We start from the raw sequence: 26,860 nt of genomic DNA, 5'->3' as shown, positions 1-26,860 counted from the left end.
GGAGCTCAAAACCAAAACACTGTATCTGCCACTTAAAAGGAAAGAAAATGTGCCAAGCACACGTAGCACAGAGTTATGATTAATTTTATAATGCATATTTTGTAACTCTGAGGGCAGCATTGTCATATATGACACGTTATTCAAGGTAAAATAATTTTTAGAGCATAAATCATAATGCTGCTTTGTAATGATATTTTAGTAGCTGCTCTCTTAATCCCATGAATTTGTCTGTCAGAAACCCTCCTCACTATGCCTTTATCTGCACGAACCCGTCTGTGCTCTGAATCAGCCACAGGTTTCTTCACAGTACGATGATCACATTTAAGTTTTCCTGAGATATCTAATGTTTTCATAACTTGTCCAAGGCATTGCCCTATTTGAGGCTTTTCAGCTGCAGAGATCCTTTCTCTTTCCCATATTGCTGAAACCTGTGGCCTGCTTAATAATGCGGAACGTCCTTCTTAAGTAGTTTTCCTTTAATTGGGCCCACCTTGCAAAATAATGATCACAGGTGTCTGAGATTGATTTCAGTGATCCAAAGAGCCCTGAGGCACAACACCATCCATGAGTTTAACTGAAAAACAAAAACTTGAATGTTTATGACACTGAAATTCAATTTAGATAATAATGTGGAAAGCGGTGAAAAGCAAACATGATTGTTTTTTATCTTCTCACAGATTTTTACCTATTTTAGTTTCTCATCTTATTTTGTTTCCTCTTAATCTTTTACTCACCTTTACTCCCTGTCAACCTCATTTTATTTCCTTGCCCCTTGGCTGTTTTGAATCATTACTTTCTTCCTTTTTTTATTGCTTTTATGTCTTTTTTGCTTTCCTTTTGTTTACCTTTGCTATAATATTTATCAGTTTTACTGCTTTTACAGTTTTAGAGCTTGTTTTTATCTTGTTTTACTATCTGTTTTGCCCCATTTATTTACATTTTACTGCCTTTTTTTGTTTATCTCTTGTTTTGTTTTTACTCCCCTTTGTTTCTTTTTTAACATCTCACATCTTTAATTTTGGTCATCTCGGTCTCAGCCTGTGTAGCTGGGTTCCTGCATTGCCTGGGTTCCTATTGTTTTGATGGTACTTGATGTCTGTGTCCTGCCTGCATCCTGATGATGTCCATGATGTCTTAGTGTAGTATTCTTTCATGCCTACACTCTGATTGATGTCTGTGATGTCTTAGTTTGCATGGCTTTACACGACATCTAGGTTTTGATGTTGTTGAATTATTATCTCAACCATATTTTTGGTTGGATTCTTTAAGTGTCTGGATTCTGCTGAAGTTGTTTGCATGTCACGTTCTGTCTTCTTGTCTTTTGTTTGGGTTTGTTGCTTCATTCTTCTGTTTGCTTCTTCACATGTCAAAGACTTTATAAACCCATGTTTTTAAAAGTGCTATACAAATAAAGTAATTATTATTATTATTATTGTAGCTTTTGCTATAATTGAGCAGCCCTTAACATAGCCCAAACAGGTATTTATATAACTTGATTTCAACAAGAAGTGTATCAAAAATCAAAAATCTGGTATCTGGATGACTCTGTAGAGTAGTACAGGCTAGTTAAGTCAATTACATCTCCCACTTTACATTCTCTGACTTGTGCTTTGTTGAAAAAAGCTTCTGTGGGTTTTTAGAACGATCCATAGCGCTGTAAATGATCATCAGCCAGTAATGCTGCTTGGCACAAACTCTAAAGAACATACATTTATATTCTCATATGCAGACTGAAGACTCAGTGGAGTAGGGCTGTCAATATTTATCTACAGTCCCATTCAAATTTCATTTGTTATTTTTTACAGATTTCGAGTTATATTCTAATATTTATGCACATTTTTTAAATAATATGTATGTAAAACATTCAGTTGCTTTAATCACCATGTAGTTACACATTTGTCCACTAGAGGACGCTCCAATGTTACATTGCAGATGGCAATAAAGAAATAATGAGCTAAAAGCGAAAGTAGTAAATGTTAATTTTTATGCACTTTTTTAGTGCAAACAGCCACCTGCACCATTTAGAGGCCTTTAACAGGGATTCTGGTACTGAGTGTCAACTTTAAAACAAACAGGTTAGAAATTAAATGTCACACAAAAATAAATTAAAGTGCAACGCTTATGGCAGTGATGAAATCATGTTTATAATGAACAAAACATTTTTAAACTAAGAAAGTACTCGGAGCACAGACCTCTGCCATTAGCCCTATCTCCCAATAGTACAGAATCCTTTAAAAAATTCCTGGATCCAGACGGTGATCCGGATCACTCCCAAAATCTACTCACTTCTTCATTATGCCATTTCTGACATTTCCTAAAAATTTCATCAAAATCCGTCCACAACTTTTTGAGTTATGTTGCTGACGAACTAACAAACTAACAAACTAACAAACCCTGCCGATCACATAACCTCTTTGGCGGAGGTAAAAATGTTGGTACTATCTTGTCCCTACATGTTTTAACCTGAAAACACAAGCCGATCCACATTTTCTGAATCAAGAGCAATGCTTTTTTTGTTCACTATCGTCCCAGCCAGAACCCTCTCTTCTCTGACCGAGGTGCCTGGGACGCACAGGTAACGGCATGCCAGCTGGGACATGAGAGGATACCTGGACTGGATCGTTTTTCCACCACCACAGCAGGTTACTGTCGGTGGGCATCGCAGTTTTACTCTCGTACATCAGCATCTCCTGATGTAGTGTAGCCTCACTTGTCAAATCACCACCAGGGTGCGCACCACTTTGGCAGTAAACATCAGTTCTGGCCGCCATTGCGGCGCTTGTGTTGTGGTTTGAAAACGTTCATCGTTCATCATGTCACGTGTAATGTGAGGAAACATTTGATTCCTACATCTACATATGGGTGAAGTAGAGGCCAAGGAGAGAGGGGAGAGACTGGAGAACGATTATAAACAGCAAAAATATAAAAAAACAAAACACATTCGAGCTTCAGCTTTCGAATATTAATGAGTTTTTAAATATTTAAATTATATTCGAACCCTGAAATTTGTTCCAACAGCCTCACAGTGGAGTAAATGTATCAGGCTGTAGAAGGAGATTCAAGTTCTCATTTGCAAGCAAATAAACAAGAACTCTTGGTTTTGGGTTGAAACGTTCCCTTGATGCAACTAGAGATGCTGTCGGGCAGCCAAGAGCCTTCAGTATCTGACTGCCAAAGAAGTTTATACTTCATCTGGTTTGAGGGAACTGTTGCTATAACTAACCGTCTACTTTGTAAGTGTTTACAGCAATGACAAGATCTACTAGTATTCTTCAAACCCTCATAAATATGCTGTCCTAGCGGGAATGGATTCCTAGATTTGACCCTTTTTCTCTTGCTCAGTGTTAAAGCTGAGCTTTCCTTTTAAATAAAGCACCCCTATGTGGATTGGAAAACTCAAATCATCCTGTAGGCATTTCTAGTTTCATGTTTTAAGAGCCTCCTTTTGACTTCATGACACTGTGAGCTCTCCTGGTCACAGTCTTGTATGAATCACACATGTGGGCCTGAATTAGTTTAACACTTTAATCCAGAAGCCTTGGTACCAATAAGAAAGGGTGATGTCCACAGAAGAAGAAGCCAAAGCAAACAGAGCAAAAATAAACATGACTATTGAAACTAAGTGAAATCAAGGGAAGAGTGAGGCAGGTTTAAAGGTTAAGAAGATGGAGAGCAGATACAAGAGTACCTTTAAAAGGAGCATTGGCTGTAACACAAATCTTTGTGAAATAAAACCCTAGCATCTAATAGAAAACCTCCCATGCTCTTCTACAAAACTTGAAAAAAAACGTGGGTTTCTTACCTGAGACTCGGCTTGATCTATAGTCTTTGTACATCCTAGTCATGCAGCGTCATTGGCTGAGTCATCTTTTAAGGGAATCTGTTTTAGAAAACAAAACCACCAAAAAGGTCAGCTGACATTTAGATGCCACACAAGAGTCTACTGAACTACAAATCTGATAGCCAATTTTTTCCTATTGTAGTTGCTCAAGGACTTTCAGAGAGACTGGTTAAAAAGGGCTTAACTAAAGGAGCTATGTCTTGAAAAGAAAAAGCAGAAAAACAGAGAGAATGTGATTCATCCACTCCTCTGATGGACTTCCCTCGATGTCCCTGCTTTGTGAAGCAGAAGCTGATCTGAGCTCTGAGGCGAGGGACGGTCCCATTGACGGCACTATTAACACTCAAACTGGGCGGATCAGGAGAGGAAATACAGAATGCTGCATAACTGGATTTCTGTCGCCATGATAATCTGGATCAGTCATGCCATTCTGAGACGTCACAGTGATCAACAATCCTCACTCCTTTCTGCTGATAGGAGACCCTGACCGCCTAGTAGAGGAAACACTAGAAGACAATCTACAATCTCAGTTTTCAACTCAGCCAACCCAGCACATATGATTCATATCAGGGCTGAAATAAACAGAAACTGAGACAAAAGGATAAAAAGTCACATGCAATAAGAAGAATATGGGCGTATGCTGAAAACATCTTTACACTTTGGATATGTTTTGAATAAAATGGATGCCAAAGAGGACAATGATGTAGTTTCAAATAAACATCAGAGTAGTTTTAAATTATTCATGGAGGAAAAATAGTGTCTGCCTTTGTTTTCCTTCAGTATAGTTTTGAATTTGAATTGAATTTGAATTTGAATTTGAAAATTGATGAAAAGGGGCAAAAATGGGGAGAAAAAGTGGGGACAGTGTCAGAAAAAATGAGTTACAGGTGGCAAAAGATGGTCCAACAGTGACAAAAAAAAGAGTGAAACGTGACTAAACTGAGGAAACGCAGTCAAGAGAGGTAAAAAACTGGCAAAATATAGGAAACAAGTGGTATTTAATAGCTAAAGGTTGCTTAAATGGGCAAAAAATGTGAAAAGGGCAAAAAATGGGATAAAAGTGGCTAAAAGAAGTGGGAAAGATTGGCAAAAAATAGGAATCTAGGGGAATTTTAATGGCAAAAGGTAGCTTAAATGGGTGAAAAGTGGGGGGGGTGGGAAAAAGGGCAAAAATGGGAGAAAAGTGTAAAAAAAAAAGAGGCAAAAATGGGAGAAAAAGGAAACAAGTGGTATTTAATGGCAAAAGGTAGCTTAATTGGGCAGAGAGGGGCAAAACATGGTGAAAAAGGGCAAAAAATGGGATAAAAAGGGGAATAAATGGGGAAAAAGTGGCAGAAAAGTGGCAGAAAGAAGTGGCAAAATTGGGCAATAAGTAGGAAAAAAAAGTGGTATTTATTAATAAAAGGTAGCTTTAATGGGTGAAAAGTGGCACAAATGGTATAAAGGGGCAAAAAAGTTTCCCTTTTTTAAGGTTTTCTGGGGCAGTATTATTTAACATTAAGACATAAAAGAGCCATGTGGCTCCAGAGCCATATGTTGAGTATCACCTTATTAAAGGTTTTGGACAGCTGCACCTAGATCACATTGATTTTCAGACATTTCACCCATTTCTTTAAGCTATACAGACATGGAAAGGCATTGGATGAACCACAGAAATACTCTATTTGCCACATAAAGTAGAGCCATCCACTTTTATATCTCGTGTCAGAGCTCTAGTAGGGTTTCAGCAGGTACATCAGTGGTGTTATTCTCTTCACAATGTGTCGTGAGGTGATAAGATTTTTATCACCCATCCACACCTGCCTCGTAGGTACATTAATGCTGACACTGTATGTGGCAGGCATAATAAGCTCTTGGCACACACAATAACATCTTCATGGCATCTATTAAAGGCTGCATGCCTGACTCTGCAGTGTGCTCTTTCAAAAAGACATAAAGGATGAAGCTCACAGTGTGGTAACAGCATCAGGACTGGAGACGGTGTGCAAACACATTACTGTGACCTTGTGTCGTCAACATTGATGCTTTATATCAGTATCAGTCACTGATGACTTCAGTATTCCACTGATATCTTGTTTTGGAATAAGTCTAAATTACTAAAACTTAACTGAGCATTATTAAGATACAGTAAACAAAAATTTCTGCCCCTATATGACCAAAATTCTAGTGAAAAGCACAGTTAAAATCAGAGGTGAGCTAATGAGCTAATTATCCTTTCATACTGAACATCACTGCTTACATTACGTGGATTTCTTACCTAGCCATGAGCCAATCTGCTTTCTAAAGGCACTAAAGATCGAACCTCAAAGCATTTGACAGCGTATCACAGCCTTTCTCAACCCGGGTGCCACAGCACCCTGGGAAGCTGATAGCAGCATTCTGATATAACAATAAACAAAAAGGCCATCAACTGGAGTAAATGGAAAGAAAAAGAGGTCAAAAAATGACTGACTTCATTTCTCATGAAGAGAGCATTTCTGATGCTATAAAAGTTTATATTACACAGCGTAAAAATTCAGATTTGTGACAATATTTCACATAAAAAATTAAGGTATGTCTGATATTAAAGGTCACATATTGTACCCCTTTAAGACAAGTTTATATAGATCTCAGAGGTCCCCAAAACATGCTTGTGAAATTTGTTGCTGTAAAAATGGATTTTTGCATGTCTAAAAATCCCCTCTCTTTCAACCCTGCTGAGAACAAGCTGTTTCTGTCTCTGTGGCTTTAATTTGTTAATGAGCTGTCTGACTCCGCCCCTTTCAGTAAATGGATGTGGCTCAATGGATGTGGCTCCCCTGATCCTTCTCTCAGCGAGAAGGGTCTACATCGATCCATACAATAAATTAATTCTAACCCTAACCAGTGGACTCTAAATGCTAGACCTAACCCCAGGAAGCTAATTAATTGAAATATATACCTAGCCCAATGAGCTACCCCTATATCTAACCAGTTTAAATTAAAATGCTTAACCTAACCTAAAGCTAATTAAGGCCTATCTAAACTAATCTAAGTTAACCTTAATTTTTCTTAAACAAATAGCACAAGTGGGCTTGTTTTATAGGGAGCGTGTTTTATAGGGAGCGTGTTTTGTAGGGAGTGTGTTTTGTAGAGGACGTAGTTTGTACGGTACCCGATGCTGCAGTTGGGTATCATTGCTCTCAGATGCCAGCTGAGAGGACGATCTTTCTTCCAAGCAGGGAGGGAACTGAACCTGGGGGCGGGGCTAACTCCCCACATGACATCATGAGGGGAAAATCTGATAAAGGCTTGTTTCAGCAAACATTTTCTGAAAGGTGGAGAAATAGAGGGGGGAAGGGAATAGATTTTTCAGATGCTTTGGGGGGATTTTGGACAGGCCAGGACACATTTTTGCTAGAAAGGCCTGAAAAAGTAAATTCTCCATAATATATGACCTGTAAAATCAAACAACATTTAGTAAGAAATTCTGGGAACGTTCATCTCGTTTTATAATAGGCTGCAGCTCGAAGTTTTACAAACAGATTCAACCACCAAAGATTGATCTTTTTACAAGTTACCTCAAGTTAGAAGTAAATGAATCACTGAAACACAGATAATCAACTGATCTTATGCTTTGCTTTCACAACACTTCAGCACTAATTCACTTTCACATTCATCACTGATGAACCAGGCTCGCGTCAGCCTTCAGGCTCGTCTTTGTGTACTTGAAATCAAGTCAAATAAACATCAGGAAACCCGGTCCAGGAAACAGCACGGATTTCTGTTGAGTTTAAATATCCCAAATCTAAGCTGACATTTGTCTGTTTTTCTCCCGTTTTCACTTACTCCTCCAGAGCACACAGCTGTGTTTTGTTTTGCAGCCCAGGTGAGCAGTCATCGCACGCTTAAGGTAGTTTCAGTTCAAACCCCTGGATAGATACATAAAAGTGGCACCCCTACAGAAGGGTGACACAAAATGGGACGGTACAGTAGGCTTATTGGGATCCTTTACAGCTTCCATTGCACATCACAAGTGTAAGTCACAAAAGAAGATCACATTACTTCCACCTCTGTCAGCATCAGACTGATTTCCATACATCTGTTGGATATTTAAAGTTTGGCAGAACTCCGGTTTGAAGACACCTTCTTGAACCCTGAGCAAGAACAACAGGAGGATTTGTTCTATCACAGTTACGGTTCCTGCTGTGATGAAAACAGACGCTGAAGTAGTCCATCTGTTTGGCCGGTATTAGTCTATAAGAACAATCAATTCAATTACTGGGGAGCGTCCTTAAGTCTTCTGACCTCAATTAATAACACTGAAAATATTAGATTAACCCTGGAAACAAAGGGGATCTTTATGTCTCAATGCACGATTGTTTCCTCTTTTCCACATGGTTTCAATATAGAAAACAATGCAGAGTGGAGTACAATGCTTTGGAAAGGGGGACAGAGAAGTGATTAGAGCGCTGGCTGCCGTTCAGATTGGAGCTCTCGAAGCATGAATAATTCAAAAAGGCTGTATGTGATTTTTAAGAAGTGAAAACCTTCCATTCTCACACAACAAGAGCCCATTCCAAAAAGGTCTGCGGTCTTTTTCAGGACGATGGTGTAAAAATCTGAAACGAGTAAGACAGCAGTGACACTTTATCTGGAGGAAGAGATGTTTAATAAATACACTAACCCACAAAACTAAAAACTACTAATAAAAACATGAAAAAGCACTTGCCTTCTTTTATCTGTGGATCATGTTTGACCTGCCTGTTGAATTTTTTTACTGTATAGAGCAGAAAAAACTGGGAAAAGCAGACCAGAATGGCTGATAAATGTATGCTCTAGCTGAATCGCACAAGTGTTTTACATCAAGAGTCAATAAAAATGCTGCAAGTGTGAGCAGACCATTAGAAACCACAGCAAAGGCCGGAGAGGAAATGCACACACATCAGTGTAAACTTCTGCAGAATAACGCCAATTATTCTAAATGTAGAAAAACAAATAATGTGTAGAGTGCAAGAAAAGAAGACACCCTCGACGCCGCTCTTATTTGATATTACCTACATTTTTCATTTCCTATCACTCAGCTGTAAATTGCTTCTGTGAAGAGGAGTTCATAACTTGAGGCAATGTGTTCACTGATCATTATGAATGTGTGAGAGAAGTTGTGAAGACAAGTTTCACACCCCTCTTTAAAAGCAGATTCTCAAATTAGAATTCACATTGGCACACTTAGAATATGCAAATCGTTGAATCAGCACAGAAGAAGCAGCGTGAGACGAGGTTTGGGTCAAACTGATGTGGAACACAAACATTGTTAAAATGATTTTAACATTAGTTCTGTCAAAATAATGTGTTGAATGACTGAATGAAAGAAATTTAGTTCATTTCATTTGAAACAAACAAAAACAATTGACAAGGTCAAAGTGAAATTCCTAAATACCTAAGTTAACCGAAAGGGTGTAGGCTAAAGCTGAGGCTTATTTAACAGCAACATATCTTATCCTTTTAAGACAAGTTTATATTAGTCTCAGAGGTCCCAAAAACATGCCTGTTAAGGTTGTGGCAGAAAAAAAAAACACTCCAGTATTGGATTTCTGCATGTCTAAAAACTCTTTGTTTCAGCTCTTGGAAGAATGAGCTGTTTCGGTGTCTGTGGCTTTAACTCATTGAGTGCCAGCCCTTTTAAAAAATGGGAAGTGCCTTGTGCCAGCGTTTTTGGCCATTTTGAGTCATCTTTCAAGACCCACAGAATATTTTGTACTATGACTCTGAAAACACCACATAGCTCAAATGAAAGAAGAAACTCTATTTCATCACGGAAAAAAACATTTGTTTGAAGCTTGTTCCATTCTTGATTTATCTTAAGTTGAATAGAGGCTAGTTTCACCAAAAAGACCACTTTTTTTGTAGAAAGCTGAGAAAAACACATTTTTGTGAAACAGAGTCTGTCAAGCAGAACAGTGATTTGAATGTTATAATTTTGCCTTCAGTGACATAAAAGACATCTGAAAATTGTATTACAAATGTTATTTTATTATAAAATAAATAATGGTGCTTCCAGTCACTGTCATGCCATTCACACTCTGGAACTAGACGGCCTCCACAGGACCTACCCATATGCCAACGTCCTCTCCTGCTTGTCGCTGTATGCATCCAGCTGACGAGAGAGTGCCTTATTTCTCCGGCGCACAGGGCGGGAACCTTGCACATTCTTTAGCCTCTTTGCCTGACGAGGCAGATCAATAAAAGTGCCGATCCCTGGATTCGCTGTCATTAAGTTCAGTGTTGGTTTCAGTGAGTAAGCGATTTCTCAGGCAAAAGTTCAAAGTTTCTTCCAGCTTCTAAGTTAGAACTTTTAGCTTAGATTACCTCCGTAACGATCGCTCTGCTCTTTGACCCCAGGGTGTCCACCTCTGATGTTTGATCTACCATCACTTCCGACTGTAGTGTTCCGACTACGTATCCCAGAAGCCCCAAAATTACTCACAGGGAGCGTGAGAGCGCCCCCTTGTGCCAGCCACCGAAAAACACTTGGACATATATATACATCTATGGCACTCAATGAGTTAAATGTTAATGATCTGTCTGGCTCCACCCCTGACCACACCCCTCTCAGGAAACGGATGTGGCACTCCTGATGTCACAATGCCACAGATGCTTTCGTCCAGAGTTAAGGAGTTCAGGAGAGGAGGGCGGATTCTTTCTTACAAGCAGGGAGGGCCAACCAAACCTGGGGGTGATTGAGCTATTTTAGCTTCATATTTCTGGAGCCCTCTTAATGGAAACATGGAAAAATGCAGCTTTAATCAAGACAGGGATGACAATGTAAAACTAAACTTATAAAAAATAGAAAAAAAAAATTAAGTAAATCTGCCAGAGTATCTCTTTTGAGTCACTTTTGCCGGTCCCAAGCCCAAATAAAGGAGAAGGGTTAGAATTATGACGCTATGAAAAACAAGAATCAACAGTAGAAAATGTATTTGTAGTCCTAAACATATTTAGGGTGTTTTTACTCACTTTTTGTCTCTCTCATAGCATTTTCTACAGTCTCCATTACAGTTAAATGCATACTGCCAATTATGCAAATTAGGCCATGATGTCATTAAGTGACTTCTGGCGACTTTTAGGACAGCGAATTGTGACTTTCCTTACTGAGGAGTTGGCAACACTGCTAGCAACAACACGTAGCTTTAAATTATGCTTTAAGAGTTTATGCTGCAGAGCATGAGCAGTTGTCACTGACATGTAAAGTAAAGCAGAAAAACACTGTCAGCTTTACTGAAACAAACAGTCAGATGTTTGCTTGTCCCTCCTCCAGATATTCATCACTAAGACGATGTGTTTAGCCTTGTGTAAGTGTGGTTTCATTATCATACGTATTTCCAGAGCATTAGTCATCCTGACGGACACACAAGGCCAGACACCTGAGTCCAGGAGGGATTAGAGGATCCCTCAGTGAGGCGAGGATTATCAGAGTGAACCAGCTTCTCTAGTGATGGAGGAGGAAGATACCCCATAATATCCCCATAGGTCCATTCATCTTTTGTCTCCAGCAGCCAGGAGACACACAAACCAAATCAGCCTCTGAAACTATACGCAGCGCTGGATAAATCACACAAACTTTACAAGAACTGATGGCTGCCTCAGCTCTCATGTACCTTTTTCTTTTCCTGTAGCGGTCCCTCAGCCGGAGTGTTTATCTCTGTGATGGAGCACCTCTTCTCCCACACAGGGACCACATAAAGAAGGCTCACAGGTTTTTACATTTGTCTGCAAATCAGAAAAACACGCCCACACAAATGTAGGGCAGAAGAACTGCCTCACTTGTGTGAAATATTCACAGAAATGGTCTCAAAATGTCAACCAAACAGCAGTTTTTGTTGAATTTTAATTTAGTGGTAGTCCAACTAAACCATTTCACTAAACTGTAAACAAATCATTTCCCATTTAAAGTGTGTTATACTTTTTGCTTACACCATTTAAGCCACAAGAAAATAAAAGAAAGCAGAAATATCAGCTGCTTTTATTTCTTGTTCAATGCCTCTTCTCTCTCAATTGCTAATCAAACCAAAAAGGGGTGGGGCTTCTGACAATAGTAGAAGAGAAACCGAGCTGGCTCGTCTTTCATCGAGGGTAATTTTCAGGTCTGCAGCTGCTGCCTTTGTCAGGACAGTATTTCTTTACAATGTCTGCATGTCTTCTGTGAGATATTTCCTGAAATACAGAAATACAAAGTACATTTAGCTGTTTTAAAACATCAAGGAAACCGAGGAAAGCAGGATCAATTTTTTGTAACATAGCAACAAGAAGCGCTGGTGAGAAGCACGGTGGTATTGAGGTCCTGAGCTCTGCCAAGGCAAAAAGAAAAAGCAGGCTATGGACCATAGATGCAGAAAGAATTGGACAAAGCCTGTGCAACGTCAGCCGTCTGCTAAGGCAGACTCAAACTGCTTTGGAAGCCAATCTGTGGTGGGCTCCAGATTGAGATCACTGTCTCAACCAAACTTTAGCTCGACCTAAAGGCAGACAAGAGAACGCCCACTGAGCTCAACTTCCTGTCAGCTTAACTAGCACTAAAGCTGTCCTCCTGGAGGTAGCATCTGCCTGTCAAGTTATCTGTCAGTCAAATGAGACACGGCAATCAGTGGGCAGTGAGATTTTCGTAAATATAATCGAAACAATTGTGGGGAAAAAAAATTCACCCCCTATGCAGTGAGAGAACATGAAGACATTAGCTAAAGAGACATGTTTGGTTTTTTTGAACCAGGCTGTAAACCAGTTTATTTCTAGTGTAAAAACAGATTTTTTGTTGTGTACGGGACTTCCATTGTTCCTGCAGCCAGCCTCAAGTGGACACTCACTGTATAAAAATTTTTTGCACTTCCATATTGGCTTCATATTACAGGACGGGAGGTTGCTGCTTGGTCAGGTTGTAGCATCTTTCTTTAAATTTGAGAGAACTGTATGTATTGTGAGTGGGTGTGGCTTCAGCTGAAGTATTTCATCTGCAGAAATGGAGAGTTTGAACAACTTTTTCCTGTGTCTATATGCTCCTGGGAGTTTAAATCTGTTAATCGAGAGACATCACTTTCTATTCCTTAAATGTATTCCTGCTCAAAAACAATGTTCTTCCCTTTTATACATTCATCAACTTCTTCCACCTCCTCCAAGTGTAAAAACTGTTTTGCAAACATTTTTTCCTGACTAAATTACAGTGTTTCCAGTCAGAGTTTTTATGTGCAAATTGAAAACATGCACAAAAGCTGGAGGACTGAAGCCTCACTATTGCCGACTGTGAGCAACAACTGAAGAATAATTTCTATCAGGTATCACTTGTCGGTTTGGGGATAATAAACGTCTTACTTCATTAAAGTTGTGTCATATTTACAGTGATATTTAAGACAGTTAGTACAACTTTTGCATGTTTTAAACCTCAAAATAAAGCCACAGCTCTTCCTATAATAAAATAAAAATGTGATCCAGCTCAGCATTTGTTCTTGAGCTCCTGCTGACATGTTGAAGAGATGACAGTCTGTCAACCGTCTGACACGCGAGGGAAACAACGTGTCTGAGAGATGGAAAACCACTATGAAATATGAGGACAGCGTGTATAAAAAGATGATAGAAAAACAAACAGAAAAACTGCAGTTTTTCATGTCATCTTGGTCCATTTTTCATTGAAATGGTTGTAGGTGTGTTGCTGTAAATGTTCAACTTATTTCAGACAGTTTCGACAGATGCAGAAGAGTTAGATTATTCTAGATGAATACACACAGAAGCTAAAAAAGCCAAGTCTGAAGAGGAAACTGGGCCATCCCAGTGTGCTCTTCATTCTTGAGTATTTTTCATCTGAGCTTACAACCAATTAAGAGATATGATGAGAGCTGCAACTAAGAGTTATTGCTCAATTACTCTTAAGGTCTATTAAACACTAAGAGCGGCTTTAAGAGCTGTATTCTGTTAGAAAACCAACACTCAAACATTAGTGTTAAATTGTCTGGTGGACCCTCGGGGGTCTCTCAGAGAAGAGTGCAATAAAAAACTATTCAATGTGAAAGAGAAGACAAGCAGAGGAAAACTAATGACCCACATAAAGCACATTTTTATTGTTGTAACCACAGTCCTGATCCCTCTGCTAACTGACAGGCATGCTGCTGGTTAAAGTAAACCACCTTTCTGACTGCTCTGTTTCTCTAAAATAGGCTTTCAGTCCATAATTCAGAAGTGTGCTCTGCCAACAAGGAGGTTTAGGAAATCATTTTCTCCCTCTGGCTCACTGACAGCTCCATTTAGCTCAGATTATCAACGGATGATGCCAAAAGAGAAACAAAAGAAGCAACAGTTTTTCACTTTAGATGTGGGAAAATAAACAGGATTTTATATCTCCTCAAAAGCAGCATCAAGTGTTTAGATCACTGGTTCCCAACCTCCTTTATTTCATTGTCTGGTCAGTCCACAGAATATTTTCCCAGAAGTCTTGGGGATCATCAGGATATTTTTAGTCGAATGTGAGACGAGTTTTTGAGTGCTTTTTGGTCAGCAGTGGTTTTGGCCATGGAACTCCCATGATGCCATTGTTGCTCAGTCTCTTTCTTATTGTTGAATCATGAACTCTGACCTTAACTGAGTCAAGTGAGGCCTGCAGGTCTTTAGATTTTGTTTTGTCGATGGTTGTTTTGGAACCTCCTGGATCAGGGGTGTCAAACTCAATCACAGCAGGGGCCGAATTCTGAATTTAGGTCTAACCTGAGAGCCCAACAGGGTCAATATTTAACCATAAACTGTCATTTGCAGTTAAAAACTAGAAAGGCACTCGGAGAGCGCAGACCCCCGCCATCAGCCCTATCTCCCAATCGTGAGAAATCCTTTAAAAAATTCCTGGATCCGTCCCCATGTGCCCCCCACCAAGACATTCGCCTGCTGGTGCCAACAGATGCACTGACAGTCTCACCCATGGTCTCACCGGACGACTCAAAGTCATGGCAGAGGGTGAATATTCCTCTATTCCTCCCAGCATTGCAAGTGTTCTCGCTACAATTTGCTGTCTTTCTCTCTGTTACGCTCCGGCTCCTCTCCTCGACCGGGGTCTTTCAAACTCTATAAACTCCAAAATTTTGAATAGAAACACACCTAAATGCTGCTGGAATTGAAGTTACTCATGTCTGCCATCTCCTGATGTAAAGTGGTAACAGCGCAGACCTCCGCCATTAGCCCTATCTCCCAATAGTACAGAATCCTTTAAAAAATTCCTGGATACAGATGGTGATTTGGATCAGTCCCAAAATCAAATCAGTTCTTCCTTATGCCATTTCTGACATTTCCTGAAAATTTAATCAAAATCTGTCCATAACTTTTTGAGTTATGTTGCTAACAAACTAACTAACTAACCAACAAACCACATTACATCACATAACCTCCTTGGCGGAGGTAAAAATGGGAAAAACTAACTGAGCACTGATGATAAATGGTTTTCAGATTTGAAAAAGTCAAAATTACAAGTTTAATGACTCAAAATCCAAGATGAAAGTCAAATTTATTAGTTCAAAAGGTCAAAACACAAATTTACAAGTTAAAATAATGATTTAAAGTGGGGGATATATGAGATAGAATGTCAAAGCTGGGAGTTTTGAGAATGGAAACATTACAAAAAATTCAAAATCATGAGTTTAAAAGGTAAAAACATGAGTTAAAATTTTAAATTGTGTGTCTAAAAGGTCAAAATGTGGGATTAAAAGTCAAAGTTAGGAGTTGAAAAGGTCAAAAGGTGAGATCAAATTTAAACAGTGAGTTGAAAAGGTCCAAATATGACTTTAAATTCACAACTGTGAGAGGTCAAAATATGAAATACAAAGTCAAATAATACATTTGATTTTGAGATGCAAAATTGAAAACATGAAATGAAAACAAATTGATTTCTTTTCCACATTCCTGACTTTTAATCTAAATATTATCACTCTTTACTTTTTCAGCTTTCAAAAGTTAAGTTTACATATTTATACCGTAGTAAATCTGCAGACCTCATACCAGCGGGCCAATTACAATAGAAATATGATATGAACTTACAGGCCGGGTACAACAGTACCACGGCCCGGATTTGACCCCCGAACCTTGAGTTTGACACCCCTGTCCTTGATGATTTGTTCATGAGCTCTTGGAGTCATTTTGGTTGTCCGGCCACTCCTGTGAAGGTCCACCACTGATCCAAGTTTTCCCCATTTGTGGATAATGGCTCTTACCATAGTTGGCTGGAGTCCCAAAAGGCTTTGTAGCCTTTTCCAGACTGATAGATGTCAGTGACTTTGTCTCTCATCTGTTCTTGAATTCCTTTAGATGGTACTATGATGTGTTAGAGATCTTTCGGCCTATTTCACTTTGTCTGACAGCTTCTATTTTAACGATTTCTGGACTAAGCAGGTCTGGCAGTAATCAGGCCTTGGTGTGGCTAGGGAAATTTAGCCCAGCTTTCCAAAAAAGTGGTTAGTCACAGTCTATTCACAATAATGATGAACAAGCAGGGGCAATGACTTTTTCACATAGGGCCAGCTAGGTTTGGATTGTTTTCCCTTAGTAAATGAAATCATCATTTCAAAACTGTATTTCATATTTACTAGGGTTAACTTAGGCCTGTGAACACCAAGGTTTTCAAAGCTTTAAAAATGTACGATTATCTCCGCTGTCAGAGCTAATATCATTCAAAGTGATTCTACAACACAAGAGTGTAAAAGCAGAGGTGTTGAGTCAAACAGCTCCCTGTAAGTAAAGGTTTAAAAAGCAGTCTTGCATGTGAAGAGGTAGACGTGGCTCAGTTCTCGCTGTCAGAAGCGTTTTAGTCAGAGGAGAAAAGTAAAGTGTCTGTGGAGAGATGGAGGCCAACGCTGCTTTTACTGACAGACCTATGATATGGGTGCTTAAACATTAAACCCCAGTCAAGAAGAAAAAAGAGAGCGTACGAGGGGAAGCTGGCAAAGAGCCCGCAGCGGTGAAACCATGTTAAACAACAGAAAGAATAGTGTTTAGGATGCTCTGATTCAACACAGGCAAAGCATGGAAGCTTCTCTGCAGTTTTATTGTTGGAATTTTCACTTTGCCTAATTAACTATAAAGTGCATTAGTGCTATTAGTGCTAAATAACCTGTGAAGCGATTCATGCTGAATGTTGAGCTTTTAACAGACTGTTCCTGCCTGTGGCGACATATGGAAAGAGAGTGCTCTGCTTCATACTTTCATACTGTGCATAATTAATAGACAGAAAGTCCCGGACGTGCTGAAGTGGATGTTTCTTTTATATCTAAGGATACCAAAGAAAAGGACGCATACATTTGTCACTTACAGTACTAATACTGTCTCTCCTCCCCATCTAAGTAATACAGTTGCTAACTGGTCTACCTGCTCCTCTGTGCTCTCTTCAGGTTGACCAGACTGCAGATAGAAAACAGGCGAGTCTGTTCTCCTCAACACAGACTCCTCTCTTCACAGTTAATTACCTCATCTTAACACTGAAGCTGCTGCTGATAAGAGGTGTGAGAGGCTTCGAAGTAAAGAGAAAGTACAAAGCATATGCACAAACACACCAGAGGTGCACACAAATATGCATCATTATTTCACTGAAAACCTCCAAACTTATTAAGTTATCAGGAAAATCTGACCACTATTTTCTATCCCCAGCTGTTGTTGCTGCATGTTTTAATTGTACGCCTGCTATGGCATCATTGTTGGCCGCTGGAGTGTGTCTGAAATCGTTTTTTATTGACTTCATTAAATAGTCCGCTCTACACAGCTCACTGTGTAGGGGAACAGGAGAGCAGGGAATGAGAGTGTGATTTTGGAAGCAGCCAATGAGAGCCGCTCCATTGTCCTGCTACCTGCCTCCTCACACACTAAACACACTGTGTCTCAGTAGACTGCTCTCTGTCTGGTCCAATTGACTGATGGATTTCCAAACTCAGCCTCAGCCAAAGCTATTAAGTGGTCTGCTGGAGCAAAAATGACTTTACTGTTGCCGTCGTGCAACACAAGGCTCAGCAGTTCCTGTCCACTATTGTCCAGGGCTGCTGTGACAAAGTCAATTTCTCGCAAGACAAGCACAAACACTTGTGCCGACACGTGCAATAAATAAATGAATAAAGAGAAACATCTGAATGAGTCTATTTTCTCGTTTTTATTTCCTCCTGGTCATATGAGGTAACCAATGCTGAACAAGTTTCCATCAAAGAATCTGGGTGAACTTATTATTATTATTGCTTACAGGCACTGATGAAGTAACACAACAATATAATAATTAAAGCCACTGTGTGATATAAACTTAGCACAAAAAAGTAAGGAATTTTGTATTTGGTAGATTATTTCTTTGTTGTAACAATGCTTCTTGACAATAAATCTTATACAGTTGGAAAGCCTGTTTAATACCCTTTTAAATGGTGCCATATTTGTACAGAACATGCATTTGTGGGATGAGCAGCAGAGCTGCGTATGGACAAACTCTTGGTATGCTGAAGCATTCAGAGTTCCTTTCACTGGAACTAGGTGGCCAAGCCCAGCTCCTGAAAAACAACCCCATACCATAATCCCCCCTCCACCAAACTTTACACTTGGCACAATGCAGTCAGACAAGTACTGTTCTCCTGGCAACCGCTAAACCCAGACTCGTCCATCAGATTGCCAGATGGAGAAGCGCGATTTGTCACTCCAGAGGATACGTCTCCACTGCTCTAGAGTCCAGTGGCAGCGTGCTTTTCACCACTGCATCCAACACTTTGCATTGCACTTGGTGATGTATGGCTTGGATGCAGCTGCTCAGCCAGGGAAACCCATTCCAGGAAGCTCTCTACCACTGTTCTTGAGCTAATCTGAAGGCCACATGAAGTTTGGAGGTCTGTAGCGATTGACTCTGCAGAAAGTTGGCCACCTCTGCGCACTATGCACCTCAGCATCCGCTGACCCTGCTCCGTCATTTTACATGGCCTACCACTTAGTGGCTGAGTTGCTGTCATTCCCAATTGCTTCCACTTTGTTATAATACCACTGACATTTGACTGGAATATCTAGGAGGGAGGAAATTTCACCACTGGACTTGTTGCATAGGTGGCATCCTATCACAGTACCATGCTGGAATTCACTGAGCTCCTGAGAGCGACCCATTCCTTCAAAAATGTTTGTAGAAACAGTCTGCATGCCTAGGTGCTTGATTTTATACACCTGTATATGGACATGGAAGTGATTGGAACACCTGATTTCAATTATTTGGATGGGTGAGTGAATACTTTTAGCAATATAGTGTAGATTCAACCTGCATTGTGGCTACAGAGTCACTCTGTTCCATCACAACTGAAATCTACTTGCCAGTTGGCAGTGTAAATGTCAAGTCTTGTTTGTGACCATATTGATTCTGTAACATCTGTATCAATACACCTATCACCACAGCAGTGGTGTGTAAATGGGCATTTAAATGGGATTAGTTAATACTGATTGCACCATAGCAGCCTTTGCCATCAGTGTGTGAATGTGGAATGAGTAGGTGTGAATGGGTAGATGTGACCTGCCCTACCTACATTGTGCCTCCATACACAAGGCTTGAACTAAACAGGGAAGTTTAACTCACTCCTGAAAATATTCTTTTAAGCATCTTTTTCTGTACCCTGTTTTACTCCTAGCTGTATCTAAATGTTAAGAGATAAATCCACCCTCTGTATTCATGGGAAAGAACTGGAAAGCCCTTCTTGTTCCAGTGGGATTTAAGTCGGACTGCCGCAGTGAGCCAAACAAAGAGCTGATCTCAGAGTGCAGATCCCTGGCTGTGACTACATCCCATGAGGGCTCGAGGCATTGCAGTGCAGATGTGGTGAATATATTGCACATTTTGGACGCTGTGAAGGAAAAATAAAAAAAAAGGACACAGGTCTACTAAATCAGCTTAAAACTTTGGCTCTGAGGTAAAGATCAGAAAAAGAGTTAGTCAGAGAAACAATGCATTAACGATGTAAATAGCATACTAAAATATGAGAGGAGATAAGTTATTTTTTCATGATATATTGCACAGAAAAAGGAATGTGGAGAGAGGCTGTATTTGCAGCTATTCAGTCTCAATGCATCCTGATAGGTCCAGGCAAAAACACAGTTTTTCAACTAATTCACTTAGAAATATATGGCATAAACTGATTGCAATTAAAACCAGCACTGACTACACACAAGGTTAATTTTGGTAAAAATAAAATATATTCTATTTGTTGCATCCTTTGACAAACTCCTAAACATTGAATACCATTACCAGTGTTGCCTAAAAGTTATTACAGCAACACAGACGACTCCTCAGCCTAAAAGTGAAGTATTTAACTAGAGCAAACTGTCAAGGGTCATTAGTCACATATCTTGTTTTCCTCCCTCCTCAGTGAGTGTGCTCTGGCTGTAGTGCCTCTTTGTCCTGGGGCCTTATCTGGCTGTGAAGCAGCGGGCTCTGTGCTGCCGTCTCTATTGGCGTGGTGATGGAGGGAAGGCCTGCCATCCCAGATAAACCTCCCTCTGTTCTTCCTGCAGCCCAGCAGGCTTCATGTTTGCTGCAGGTGCCACAGAAAATGTCCTCATAGCTATCAGAGTTTAGCACTGCAGGTGACATGTTGGCACCTCTGAAAGGAAACGAGTAATGATGGAAAGGTGATAAGAGAAAGAGGAGACGGACCACATGGGGGAGGAGCAGAATGAGAAGGAAGAGCTGAAAAGAGACGGTCACCAAAAAATAGAATTCTCACCCAAGTGCTGTAACACATTGGTAAAAAGAATCATCTTCTGCACAGTTATATGTCGTGCTCTCTATATGTACCGATAAACTGAGCATGTTAAACAAAAGCCTGAATTCCACAGAATGCATGCACACCATGAAGAGAAAATGACAGTATGCTGCAGATAGGTTGTAACCTCACAGTAATGATGCTGCTGCTCCAAAACTGTCACCAGGGGGAAAACCTGCTTCTGCTGAATATTCAGCAGCCAACTGTTTCCAGGTGTGATGAGATCAGATACAAGGTGGCGTAATGAAACAGTTTCTGTCATTTACATCAGCACTAAACCACATTTAACACTGTTAGAAGCTGCTGACTCTTTCTGAGATTAGCTATAAATCAGAGATCAGGTGTCTGTTGTGTCTGAGAAATTCCTCCGTCTCATCAGAATACATGACCGCTCCCATCTGTGACCACTGAGGCCAATGTTAATGTGAGGACAAACAACCGGCCCTGCCACCTCGCCAGGCAGGGAGCGGCACACTGAACTGGCAGATTAGACCACCTGGTCCTGCCAGGCTGTCAGCCTATTTATACCCAGAGCCGTAATTTAGACCAGGAGCAGAGACACAGATCCAGAGGGAGGCAGCTCGCTGTGGCGCTCCCATGGAGGACGAAAAAACACTATGATGACCTTCCCTTTTTCATTTTCCCTGGAAGGATTTCTCAGAGGAGTAAACTAATGGCTGTTTCCTCTCCTAGAGCTGTATGCTCCGTCACCCATCGCAGTTGTAACACAAAAAAATTGTCTGTTTTAACATGCCTTGAACTGTGATTGAACCGAGTAAATATATTCAGCAATGCTTTGACTTTTGAAGGGCTGTAAATATACAGATTTAATGAAGTAAAACCCTGCGTGGAACTCTTTTCTAAATCCCGCTGGATTTCTTGCCATTACCGCCCACTCCTGCAGGTCACCCACACCCCTAATAGATGTGTCCGATATAGGCTGCATCCTGAACTGCATCCCAACAATGCATGTCAAATAACCCAAATAACAGACAGTGCATTTAATTAAAAGACTGGTAATATCAATGTGTTTCCTGAAGCCCCACCTTAACAAAGATTCCTCTCTGAATGAAGGAAAACAACAACGTTCACATCGTCGCCGTGCTTAACGGTGCAACACACGGATAAAAGAACAGCCAAGAGCCTCACATTGACCAAACTTCTGATTATTGCTTAGTAATAGCAATGTTTACTGTCCTCATTTACACATCATTTATTTTAAATTCATACAGAGATGGAATTGTTTCCTGATCTCTGAAAAGTTTGTGCGTCACAAAAACTGCAGTGTTTGCAGTGATTGGCCTACAACATAGTAAGAGGAGCATTAAAGTTGTGCCTTTTGACTTTTATAAAGTGTTAGAGTGTGCATTTTATTGTGGAGCTTTAAAAAAGAATCACACTGTTTGGCTGCACAGACACAGATGCATAAAACTTGTTTAAGCAGCACTGACAAATTACAGCAAATAAAGTGTGATTTCTAACACCAACGTGGGGCACATCCGCTGTAATATCTTGTTTTATGAGCATGGAGAAGTGCTTTAAAGAGAGCTTATTTTATAATCAGGGATCATGGAGCAGGTGTGTCATCACATTCAGGTGTAACGAATACGTTTCAAATGTAGGCGTGTTTCAAAAAAAGTCTAGTTGTTTTCAGGCGCTATCGCTTTCTCTCTCAGTTACAAAAACAAACCTGACTAGTAGTAGTTTCTGTTCTTTAGCGTGTGTGTTTGACAGAGAAGGCCGATTCCTCTTCGGCACTGTGGCTGAGTGAGTGTATGCGCTATACAGGGGAAGTGGAGTAATGGGATGCAATGGGGGACAGAGATGGGGGGGGCCAAACTGAAGCAAAAGGTGCAACAATTTGGGATTTTAACAGAAAATCTGCACATATTTATGATTTTTTTATGGCACCTTTTCAAACCAGCACAGCCAAAAAGTCTTATGAGAGGAATCAAGGACAAGTGGAGCAACGGTGTGGCGTGCAAATCGACACAGATAAACAGTTGCCAGCTAAGAGGAGGATCAGGAGAGCCACATCCATTAAGCCACATCCATTTCCTGAGAGGGGCGGGGGTCAGACAGCTCATTAACATTTAAAGCCACAGGCACAGAAACAGCTCGTTCTGAGCAGGGCTGAAACAGAGGAGTTTTTAGACATGCAAAAATCCAATACAACAGTGTTTCTCAGCAACAAACTTCACAGGCATGTTTTGGGGACCTCTGAGACCGATATAAACTTGTCTTAAAGGGGTGAAATATGTAACTTCTCAGAACAACAACCATTTGCCCCTTGGATCAAACTTAATAAAGGAGTCATATTCAAGGAAACAAACAACCATTTGTGAGGATTTGGATTTTTCTTGGTTATTCATGTTGACAAATGAAGAGTTATTTCGATTAGTGTGGAGGTCTGGACTCTCAAGTGATGCTTCCAAGGAACAAAGAGAAATTTTAAAATTATTTAAACTGGTAAATATTTTTCTCTAAAATATCCCTAAACTAATTGAATTTAAAGTAAAAAGGGAGATTTTTGCTTAAATGTAAGTAATGTGGGCAAAACTGCTTATAAGGTAAATTTGTACATGGTGCTCTGTGTATCCCTGGTTTCTGGTCCACTTATTTTGGGGGTCATAGCCACAAAAGTTCAGGAACCCCTGATTTAGATAGCTGACTGCTCATAAAAAATGCAGCTGAAATATAACTAATTCTAAACTACATTTACACATTTTTTACTGTTAACTTAGTGTCACTAACAGGATAAAAAAAATGTAAACAACAATAGTAGAAGACCTGCATTTTTGGGATTTTGTAGATACTGCACTGGACTAAAGTAAAGCTTTGGTTATGATAACATCAAAGTATGAATACGCTGACATTAAGTCAGCTTCCTAAATAAAAGAGAAACACTCAAAATTAACTTCACAAGATCAACAAGAATTCATGCCAGGACAAGTAGCAGCACTTCTGTTCGAAAGGCTGTTGAGTTAAAATAACAGGAAATGCATTTCTGTTCTGCAAACTCTGCCAATTTTGAAAAGTAGTGATTTCACAGTTCTGCAGTAAACCAGACAGCAATTAAAGCAGGCGTGGAGTCATTCAAACTCAAACCTGTCAAAGAGCTCTAATTTCTTCTCCTTCTACAGCTGACACTTTCCCATTAGCTGCACAGGCGAGTAATTTGGTGGCACCAGAGTTTATTTCAGGGAGCGTTTCACACAGTAATGAACATGTCACTGCAAGAAATTAATGTGTCACTGTGTTTCACTGATTCTAGAGGAGAAAAGCATCCTGATCACTGAGAAATCACACATCAGACCCATTATCGGGGTCAGCCAACACAACTGACAGGCTTCTTCTGTTGTTTTGTATTATATCTTAATTCTGCATAAATCTGCAGAATAATGTGGCAAATTATATATTTAGTATTATATATATTAATAAAATATTATTATGTTATACTAAAGTCTTTAGATAATAAAAGCATGCATAGGGCTTTGTCAGTGAAACAATTAGAATCTATGTTGATCTTTGATGGTAGTGTGTCACTTTTTCTTCCCTCTTTGCTCCTGGGGGGGCTCTGTTTTTCTTAGGTAGGGGGCTCCAAGGAAAAATGACGTGGAAACACTGAGTCACCGTGGCCCAATCCAAAATGGATCTAATCTATAAATACTTAGGCAGGTTAATTGTGCACTTGTGCACCACTTCAATACTGTCTTTAAAACATTATATCATTTTAAATGCTAGCCAATATGAGACATATGTCTGACAAATGCATCACAACTTTGTTTTCCACATGTCCCTGCCCATCACGCCTGCCGTCTGGGCTGTCCTCAATAGCTATCACCGTCTTATGCAAAGTATTCAGCGTTATTACTGTAAGCATCACAAAAAGAAAATATGATTTATTTTGCAGTCTTACCAAACACAAAAAAGGATGGGTTTTTGGTTTAAAAGACAAAAGAGGTATTATTTTGAAATGTTGTTACAGATCTGTTAAAAAAGATAGCAGCATTTGCAGCACAAAAAGTGGACCAACACTATTACTCCCCTACACATCTAAACACAAGCTCTCACCCTCTTACAGTCGAGTATAAAAGTACAGACCTTTAAAACAGACAGGAAATGAAAACAGAAGCAGAAAAATGCAGAGAGCACTTGAGTGAAAATGGCTCCATCAGTATGTCGTAAATTGTCAGTGATTTGTCCTGGTCCGTAAAAACGTCTGCACTAGCACCTGAATAAGAGCTAATATCCTCTCCATGTCAGATACAGTGAGTCTGAGCTGCTCTCAAATGTCAAATAGCTGTTGAGCTGACGAATATTCCTCTGGAAGTGACTCTGGTATTATAGGAGTATACTGTGGGTGCACATTTATCTGTGTGGTCAAGTTACTGTGCTGAGTCGAGACAGCGCTCTCAGCAAAAACATTAAAGACAGCAGCATCAGTACTTTTTGTAGTGTTGATAGAAAAGTATTACGTTTATTATTCAGCATGATTCAGGTTTTATTTTCCCAACCCCTTGGTGGTTCCCAACCTGGGGTCTGGGACCCCCTTAGGGGGGCACCAGAGATTTCAGGGGGGTGCAAGGCTCTATCTGCTCTGAGGTTGTTAAACTTTCATTTGCACATAACTAAAACACGATCATTTTAAACCCTTAAGATGGCGTTCCCTCGATGAGTACTGGGTGCATATGTTTCCTGTTCTTATGAGTCTTTTATTGATGATGCATTTTGCCAAAATTGTGTTTGGATCGCGGGGTGGGTGGGTTAGAGGGTTGGGTGGAGTGGGTTTGGATCACATTTCCTATTCTTCTTTTAATCATCTGTCTGTTTGTAAAGCGTTTTGTGCTACATTGTGTTGTATGAGAAATGCTATATAAATAAAGTCGGATTGATTGATTGATTGATGGTATAACACCTGAAAACAGTTCATAGAAAGGGATTTGAGTGAGAACATTTGTCTTTCTGGCTGTTTTCTTTGGATTTAAAAATAAAAAGATTAAAATTGATGCTATGGCCTAAATGTATCACTCTTTTATTGTCTAAGTCAGTGTTACTCAACGCTGCTCACCCAAAGAGCCACATAGCTGAAAAATACCTTTGCAAGAGCCACAATATAAGTGGTAAAAAGTGGCAATAAAAATAAGTTAACAGTGGTAAAAAGGATCAAAAAGTGGCCAAAATTGGTGAGTAGGGCCAAAATAAGAATAAAATGACAATTAAAAGGTGAGAAGTGACAAAAAATGACTTACATGGGGCAAAAATGGCCAAAAAGCAGCTATAATGTTGCAAAAAATGAGTGAAAAGTGACTGAAATTGGCAATAATCAGTAAAAGGTGGGAACATTTGAAAAAAGTGGCATTCAATGGAAAAAGGCAGCATTAATAGGCAAAAAGTAGAAATAGCACAAAGTAGGATAAAAGTGTAAATAATGGGCAAAAATAGATTAAAAGTTGCAAAAATTGGACAAAAGAAAGTAAAAATTGCAAATAAGGGCAACAGAAATATACAGACAAGGAATAAAGGGTGACAATTAAAGCCTTCTGTATAAGAGTAAGAAACAAACTAATGTGACTTTATAAAAGGGTAATTTCTGATGTCAAGGTTTCCCTTTTTTAAGGTTTTTGGGGGGAATAATATTTCAAATCAAGACATAAAAAAGCCACAAATCATCACAAAAGAGCCACATGTGGCTGAAGAGCCATGTGTTGAGTATCACTAGTCTTGGTCCTAGAATGGGGCTTGAATGTTCTTGGATGCAGGTAGAGGGGGCTCAGAGGACAAAAAGGTTGGGAACCACTGTCCCAACCAAGATATAACACAAGAAAACTACAACTTGTCCACTATTTTAATGGCAGCATGTCCAGTCTACACTGTTACTAAAATAATCCTTATCACGCAGTTTTATTTATAAATTCTAAGAGATAATATGGTGATTCTGCAGCTTAACTAGAGTTTAGATCATCATGCAAACTGGCAGAGCTCTTTTTTACCCTTAAACAGTGACAGGATCTAGTCTAGGAGATCTCTTTAACCTGCAGCCCACATCTCTGCTAGTCGTTTTTGGAAACTTGTCAATTAGAGGAGGTAGCACTGCTGCTAGCTGCTTTTAAAGCTGAAGGCAGAATCCAGTATTAACAGCCTGAGAGGGAAAAAAAATCACCTGAGCCTCTGGGACAACAAAGAACAGCAGGCAAAATACTTTAAGCTCTTCTCTCCAGTGAAGGACATTTGCACTTCTGCTGAGCTTCTTCAAATCTTCTACAATTCATAAAGACTT

The 26,860-nt window shown here is 39.8% G+C and overlaps 1 protein-coding gene across 3 annotated transcripts in view; it reads right to left on the bottom strand.

Annotated features, from left to right (window-relative positions):
- Nucleotides 1-26,860, bottom strand: part of LOC121516380 (ecto-NOX disulfide-thiol exchanger 2-like) — a 206,900-nt gene that overhangs the window by 165,190 nt on the left and 14,850 nt on the right. For 2 of the 3 annotated variants that reach the window (XM_041797653.1, XM_041797652.1), the window contains exon 3: nucleotides 3,803-3,880. In XM_041797653.1, coding sequence (XP_041653587.1) covers nucleotides 3,803-3,845 — 43 coding nt within the window. In that variant the 5' untranslated portion in view covers nucleotides 3,846-3,880. Of the gene's footprint in view, nucleotides 1-3,802; nucleotides 3,881-11,457; nucleotides 11,597-26,860 lie in introns of those variants that run through there. The other variant, XM_041797654.1, reaches the window with a different exon arrangement.

The sequence above is a fragment of the Cheilinus undulatus genome, linkage group 10 (assembly GCF_018320785.1).
Source record: "Cheilinus undulatus linkage group 10, ASM1832078v1, whole genome shotgun sequence".
Taxonomy (NCBI): domain Eukaryota; kingdom Metazoa; phylum Chordata; class Actinopteri; order Labriformes; family Labridae; genus Cheilinus; species Cheilinus undulatus.
Note: the sequence above shows the minus strand (reverse complement) of the source record. Positions and strands in the feature narration are given on the sequence as shown.